General features: G+C 37.8%; 2 protein-coding genes and 1 long non-coding RNA gene across 4 annotated transcripts in view; 2 read left to right on the plus strand and 1 right to left on the minus strand.

Annotated features, from left to right (window-relative positions):
• Positions 1-5,312, plus strand: part of LOC118738536 (C2 domain-containing protein 5) — a 19,096-nt gene extending 13,784 nt beyond the window's left edge. For both annotated transcript variants that reach the window (XM_036469482.1, XM_036469476.1), the window contains 7 exons: positions 58-394; positions 509-1,684; positions 2,709-2,796; positions 2,919-3,245; positions 3,332-3,499; positions 3,638-3,742; positions 3,817-5,312. In XM_036469482.1, coding sequence (XP_036325375.1) covers positions 58-394; positions 509-1,684; positions 2,709-2,796; positions 2,919-3,245; positions 3,332-3,499; positions 3,638-3,742; positions 3,817-3,879 — 2,264 coding nt within the window. In that variant the 3' untranslated portion in view covers positions 3,880-5,312. The remainder of the gene's footprint in view (positions 1-57; positions 395-508; positions 1,685-2,708; positions 2,797-2,918; positions 3,246-3,331; positions 3,500-3,637; positions 3,743-3,816) is intronic.
• A 43-nt stretch (positions 5,313-5,355) lies between these two features.
• Positions 5,356-7,690, minus strand: part of LOC118738546 (tRNA modification GTPase GTPBP3, mitochondrial) — a 3,222-nt gene continuing 887 nt past the window's right edge. The window contains exons 3-5 of the mRNA XM_036469490.1: positions 7,397-7,690; positions 6,573-7,324; positions 5,356-6,347 (exon numbers count right to left, since the gene is read on the minus strand). The exon at positions 7,397-7,690 is cut by the window's right edge and continues 1 nt beyond it. Of these exons, the coding sequence (XP_036325383.1) occupies positions 6,104-6,347; positions 6,573-7,324; positions 7,397-7,690 (1,290 nt within the window). The 3' untranslated portion in view covers positions 5,356-6,103. The remainder of the gene's footprint in view (positions 6,348-6,572; positions 7,325-7,396) is intronic.
• LOC118738557 overlaps positions 7,598-7,690 on the plus strand; it is a 516-nt gene continuing 423 nt past the window's right edge. The window contains exon 1 of the long non-coding RNA XR_004992894.1: positions 7,598-7,687. This is a non-coding gene — a long non-coding RNA (uncharacterized LOC118738557). The remainder of the gene's footprint in view (positions 7,688-7,690) is intronic.

Raw genomic sequence — 7,690 nt, forward strand, 5'->3', positions numbered from 1 at the left:
TTTTTTTTTTCAAATTTCCTACCTACCCTAATATTGTTTTCAATTTCATTTCATTAGGAAACTCTTTATGTGTGGCCAGTGAACGTTTGGTAGCCGCTACAGCTTTGATGCGCCTCAATCAGCCCTTGGGCGCGAAAAATGCCAACACCGATGGCATGGATGGCCTGTTGGAATATCCCTTCTTAACCATGACCAAATATCCACCTGGCTTCATCTTGCATTTAGGTGCCACTGTTGCAGCGCGTTCGGTGAAATTGCTAGAACGTGTACCCAATCCCGATGAGCCCGAAGTGCGCGACTCTTGGTGGACGGAACTGCGCATGGAAATACGTTCACACGCGCGCGCACTCGGTTGTAATGTCGTTTTGGGCTACTCGGAAGCGACTACCATATCGTGAGTAGACATACATACATACATATGTATGTACATACATTTGAATGTCCCTTATTTATGTACATATTTATTTCCTAAAACCGACTATCTTTCTTTGACAATTAAATTTTCCAGTGACGATGTCTGCGTTCTGTCGGCTACCGGCACAGCTGCCGTCATCAATATGGCCTACAATCGTTCGGTGTCCCAAAATGATATCATCACTACCGGCACAATAAAGCCCGTCGGCATAGGCATTGGTGTGAGCAGCACCGCCGTCGTGATGTCTGCCTCCTTGGAGGAACGTGAAATACTCAAAGACATGCGTAACGGCTTAGCTAATGAAGCCGCCGGAGTAATTGCAGCGAAAGAGTCGGCGACGTCTTCTTCACTAGGCGCCGGCATACACGGTTCGGCAAGCAAGAAAAGTGCACTGCCGCCCAGCATGAATTTAGTGAAAAATTCCGCATGTAGCGTCTGCCATGTGCCGTATAATTTAGCGTCGGTGCCGTTCAATGTGAAAATGAAGAAATGCGCTATATGCCGCAAGGGACGCGTGCCCGATGTGCTTTTGGCCACACTCGAGGTCCCAGAGCATTTGCATGTCACCGGTCGTGGTTGCTTTATGCAAGCACAAGTCGTGCGCGCCAAAAAGGATCTACGTTCAGAACTTAATGCCAAAGAGATATCCGATGGTTTGCCCTTCTTGGAGTATGAACTGCATCGTGTGCTCATCAACAAGCTGAAGGCCAAGGGTATGAATGCAATTTTCGGTTTGCGTGCGCAGGTGGCCATAGGTGAACGCATGATTGCGTTAATAGCGACTGGTACAGCGCTCTTCCTCACTGCACTGCCAGTGCCACAGGTGCCAAAGATTGTGGCGGGCAATTCGTGGACAGACAAACAGAAATTGAATGAGTTGCAAAAGAAGCTGCAGGAGACGTTCGAACGCAATCAGGAAGTTTATCAGCTCAAATGTATCGATCCTGATTTGATAGGTAGCAGCGGTAGTGCGACATTGGACAAGCAATCGGATACGGATGAATCGGATGATGAGGTTATTGAAATCGATTTGAATTGTGGCAATAAAGATACGTGCGTGTTGGAGGTGGATGATATTGAGGATTTAGAAATTATTTCGTTGCTCATGGAAACCTATCCCCCAGAGGGTTTCCACGTGGTTAACACGCAAAGTGTGCCCGGCATGTTGGACATAGAGGCGGTGAAGAATCTGCAGATGTTTACGCAGGTATGGCGCGCCAAATTGGATGTCAATCAAAATATTAATGGATTTCCCAAACATTTTCAGCGGTGAGTATGCGCAGAAGATTTAATCTGATTTTTAATTAATTTACGCAATTTTTGAGAAGCGGCACACTTTTTGAATCATTTTGTATTTCTTGCTCAAAATAGGATTAAAATCCAAAAGCTTCCGTGCAAAAATTGGCGCTGATAAATTTTTTATGCTCTTATCAAAGAAACCTAACCTATGTGACCAAAAAATGGTTTGTCGGTTTTAAAATTTTAAATTTAAGCCTAATGCCGCATTTCCACTGGGCATTAAATGGCAAAAATTTTAATGGCAAATATTGGCATTAAAAAATATTCGCGTTAAGGCATTTTTTAAATGAAATATTTTTTTTTCAACTCAGTGCCTTGTGGAAATTCGGCGCTATGCCAAAAAATTGGTGTGATTTAAAACGTGAACGTAATGACACGATTATTTTTTAAGACCCAACTTTGCCATTTAATGCCTATTGGAAATTTGGCATAAGAAATATTAAAGGCAGTTTCACATGATTGGTATGTACACTTGTACTGATTTGTATATTTTTTATATTGTGCTATTGGTACAAAATAAAAAAAATTGGGACGACAATTTTTTTTTTTTGTAGCCACACGATTGGTACAATACAGCGAGCTCCTATTGAAAAACACACCGCCTGTTAGACTAAATATCATACCGGATCTTCCCTGTTGTTGTTGTAATAGCCTATAAATTCATCAAAGAGTTTTTAGGGAATTCTAATGAAATATCAGTTCTTGACCAGATATAAGAAGCTCTCAAGGAATGTCATTTGCCGGCTAGACGCAGTGGTTTTTGTTTTAGTTAAGCACTTGCCGTTTGTAGTGGTATCACAAAGGATTGATGCTTAGGATCCAAGTGTACCTCATTTCGGGATAACCTAACCTAGCCGCTAAAATTCATTTTGTGTATACTTACTTACTTTTGATTGTTTGATTCTTCATTGGGTTCTAGTCGCAAAAAGATCCCCAATCCGCTTTTGATAGCTCTTTGTTCGCTATGCTGAAAAACAAATTTTCTTACTTACAGACTTTTGCAGACGATTTACTTTAAATTGCGCACCATGATACCCTGTGCGATTTGCGATCTAAGATTTCGACTCGACCTGCCGGAGAGTGTAAGTACATATTCTGGTATAAATTTCTACATATATATGTTTCTCCCTCAGTTTCTTTTTAATTCCTCTTTTCCCACCAATTTGATAAACATACGAATTACACTGATAATTTAAAATTCCAGGATCAAATACAATTACTAGTCACTGGCATGGCACTCGGTCTAGGCGATGCAAATAAATTTAAATATCGTCGCAAGCCAGCAGCTGCTACGGGCATAACGAATGGCGCAAGCACCGATGCGCCTGATACGAATGGTCTTACAGCTGGCAATAAACGTACGCTGCAAGAAGAAGATTACATTTTTCCACTCGACGAGGATCAAATGGTCGAGACGCCAACACCCACATCAAATTTGCCACCGTATGGCTTAAATAGCTTCAAGTTGGCGAAAACATCACCATCTCGACAGCATAGCAAAAAAGCAGGTGCAATTAATCGCAATTACTATGTGCGTAAATATGCATATGTACATATATATACAAGTAGTGTAAGTGATCAAATATTTTTTTTTAATTACTACTCTAATTTATGCAGTTCCCTCTCCGCGATCGTTATGGCGTTGATATTACACCGCTCAGTTTTATACCAGGTGGTCGCATTGATAAATATTTGGGCAATTTGAATTTCTTCTTTATACGCGAAACGACTTCGATACGTGAAACCGGTGGCATTAGTGGTTTTGTGCACTCATTTATAACCGAGGTGAGTTTACTTTTGAAATATGTATGTATGTATGTATTTCTTAAGTCAGTGTTATATGCTGCTTTTACAATTCATTTAATTTCTTCGTCATAGTTTAACTTGCAATTTTTATTAAATTAACCAATTGCTTTCTTTCAGCTGTTGGCGGTGGTCCGTGCGCATATATCAGCTCTGGGCGGTAATGCTATGGTTTCCTTCTATATGAGTGAATTGATTTTGGTCGATAATCAGCATAAGAATCAAGTATATAATTAATTTTTAATTTGCTTAACTATTCCATACTTTCACTTTTACGATTTTGTCATAACATCTTCCAGGGTCAATGCTTGATAAGCATCGGTGGTGATGCTGTATACGTTTCGTATCACACTGATGACTGATATACGCGACTAAAAGGCATCTAGCGCCTATTTTTCGCCAATCGACCGAAAAGTCTATACTACTAGGCGTCATAAACAATGAATGGACAGCTGAAGAGCTCAATCGCCGCAAGGCAAATGCATAGTTTTTTTTTTTAATGAAACTGTTAATGAAATCGAGCTTAGGCTAGGAAACTACTGTATTCAATAATTGTAAGATTTTTTCCTTAGACTCGCACGCTTTTTACAGCCTTTTGCACTTGGCTATCTTTGCTACTTGTTGCATGTGCCTAATAACATGTATGTCATAGAAACAACATGCGATAGAGACAATGTAGAAATGCCTTAACTGACATTTTTGCGAAATATGAAATATGCATTTTTAAGTAGTAAATCTAAAACACATCTTCCTTACCAATTTTATAGCCACAATTTAAAATCCAATGATTGTAAGACGCTATTTAAAAAGGCCCACGGCAGTATTGTATGTGTTGGAGCTTTGGTTTTTTGTTTCTCCTAAAAAACTAAAAAAGCCAGTTGGGGCTTTTCTACATTTCATCAACGATTTGTATTATGAAACTGATATGCTACAAAAGGATAAAGAAGGGGGTATTCGCTCAAGCTGAACAAAGTCACGAAAACCTCGTAGACCTGAAACTTTTGCTCAGCTGTCAAGATTTGTAAGGAAAATACTTTTGAATTTAGCGAAATCCCCTATATGACTACAAGTGTGAGAGTTTTTTTTTTTTTATAAGTAAAGCAGTAATAAAACTTAGAAAATAATCAAGCACTCAAGTTGAAATGCATGCTCTCTCCTCTGATATTAAAAATGATTTCAATAACTACATATACAAAGCTACAAAAAAAGTGTTTATAAATTTACCAGCTATTTGTTTGTTTTGCTGCAGTTGTTTAAAAAATCTTAGTGAGTTTGCAATATTTATTGTACTTAAATTGCCTAATGCAAATCATAGACTTATTAGTTTCGCAAATTTAATAGAGACAATTGTAGTTAAACGCGAAAAAAACAATTTTTTTAATAAATAATTTTGTAAATATCCACATTGGTAAAAAAAAATAAAAATTGTCAATATCGTAGTTGTTGCGAATGCGCTTATAAAGGAATGAGCAACTAAACTATAATCAAAAGAAAAGCAAAATAATTTAAAATAGAATTCGAAATTGTAATCTTTAGCAATTACCAAAACAATGAAAAAAATGAATAATTCGTATACCACATGAAAAAGTAATAACAAACTACTACAATCACTGTGTGACAATGCACCATAAAAATAAACTAAAAAAAAATCACTACTCAATTATTATAAAACGATATTGAAATGTATGCTCTCTCTCGCATATTGTATTCGGATTGATAAAAATTGTGAATTTGTTTATACACGTCGTAAATATACATATGTATTTTTAATAGTTTGTTAAATTAGTTTCTTCATTTTTTATGAAAGACAATTTTTTTAAACTCATTTATTTTATGCAATCCAAGTAATAAATATAATGAAAAAGTAAGACCGACAATTATTTTTATTTAAAAGAATGTCTTAAGCCAGCCGACATTGGCTACTGTTCTCTGCCGGAATGGACCACTAGTTTGTAGAATTAGCGCGCCGTTAAGTCATACTCTTATTTCGGAAAAAAAAAACTGGGGTTTGCTGCTGTTGTGATGGTCCTTGGTAACCATCTTGCTTTTGAACGGTCCAATCCAATCTTCGCATCGCATCAACATTTCCCTCAATTAACATAATACAATGCCATTGTAAACATTTATTGCAATTTGAAGAACTCTAAATAATTTATGAACACATTACTTTTGGCTTGAATTAAGGACAAATTTTTTTAACTACATACAAAGTTATCTACATTAAAATCTACACACAAATAAATTCATCTTCTTTGCTTAGTATCTAATTGCGAAAAAATCATTCAATTCATTATTTACAAATACTTTTTGAGTTTTCTATCAATTATGTATATCGCCGCATAAGACAAATGCAATACCGCGAGATTGAAGTGATTTATCATGCTTTATGACATACTGTTCGATGAGCAAAATAGAAGTTAATTTTTAGTGAGTTTAGAAAATAAACCCCTGAAAAGTGTTGAAGACAAAGTCTTTTATGAAATTTTCATAACTTGGATTAGAAGTGGCATCGCACTTGGCGTACAAGTATCTGCGATTTCCCATGAGCAATCAATACATTTTTAATCAGTCTATTTTTCTAACACGCTATTTGCCAATGCAAAAGTCTTTAAAGACCACATCCAATATATCATTTGAGCTCACATGTCCCGTAATACGTTCAATACATTTTAAGGCATTTCGCAATTTTTGCGCCGAAATAGCTATATCTGGGTATATATCTGGCGCATATTCATCCAAGAAAATATTAATATGTTCAATGCAACGTTCTAGCTGTTGACGATAGCGTGTATGCGTAATGCGCGGATGTTCGGCGGATGGTTGGCCACAGCTTTAAGTGATAAAATAAATAAAATCAACACCTTTTCAAATCGCTTCAGTACGCATATGGTACATATCGTTAGTATAGTATGGAAAGGATGTATCTCACACATCGTCGCTGAAATACAAAAAAATTTAACTAACTAAAAATCTAAAATTCACTTTTTGATTTTTGTGGCTCTTTCCATACTACACTAGCGATACATAAACACACATGTATATTTTTACTACTTACAGTTCGCGCAGTACTCCTTCAAAATGTTGTAAAAATGGTTGTAATTCAACAGTATTCGGCTCCTTACAAGAGATGCGCAACACATCGATTTGCGTCAGCCTTTGTAGCTCCGTCGTTGAGAGCAAATCGATTTTATTTGTAATCAATTGTATGCGCTTATCCGCCAACGCATTTTCGTCCAAGTCCAATTGCTGCAGGTAACTGGATTGATATTCTTTTAACGTGCCATTATTATTTGCTATATTGGCCAACAGCTCACGCGCATCAGTTAGCAGTAAAATTAGATCCGCATTTTGCAGACATTCTTTTGCTCTACTCATGCCCTCCAATTCTACTATATCCTGCGTTTGTTTATGCAAACCTGCAGTATCGGCAAAGATGACTGGGTAGCCGCCAAAGTTATGCGTACTTTCAATGATGTCGCGTGTAGTGCCAGCTATGGGTGTTACAATTGCTACTTCTCGCTGACACATCATATTCAAAAAACTGCTTTTGCCCACATTGGGAGCACCGACTATCGCGGTGCGCACTCCATTTCTCAACATTTCGCCCTGGCGCTGATCGTTCAGATGTTCACGTATTTCAGTTATAATACGGCGAAGTTCTTTATTCAATTGCATCACCACGTCATCCTCTATATTTTCTTCTTCCGCAAAATCTATGTAAGCTTCCAAATGTGCGGCACAACGTATTAGACGCCTCCGCCAGTTGTCGTAAACACGGGAAAGTGCCCCAGTACTTTGCAGCATAGCCTGTAAAAGTGTTATAAATTTCAGAAAAATTAAACAAATCGTTAGAAAACGAAGATATCTCTTAGTGATCACCTGTTTTCTTTGTGCTTCTGTCTCAGCATGTATTAAATCGGCTAAACCCTCGACTTCAGTTAAATCAAGTTTTCCACCGAAGAAGGCACGTTTTGTAAACTCGCCAGCAGTTGCCGGCCTCAGTCCAGGGACTTTGCCTAACGCATCCATTATGGCGGCAATTACAGCTAAGGAACCGTGAACTTGAAACTCACATGAATCTTCCCCCGTAAACGAAGCTGGCCCAGGAAACCATAGAACCAATCCCTTGTCAATTAGTTCTTTATTTTCTGGATGATAGATGGACTTAAGGTA

The sequence above is a fragment of the Rhagoletis pomonella genome, unplaced genomic scaffold (genome assembly GCF_013731165.1).
Source record: "Rhagoletis pomonella isolate Grant_MI unplaced genomic scaffold, Rhpom_1.0 Rhpom_scaffold_00001, whole genome shotgun sequence".
NCBI classification, from domain to species: domain Eukaryota; kingdom Metazoa; phylum Arthropoda; class Insecta; order Diptera; family Tephritidae; genus Rhagoletis; species Rhagoletis pomonella.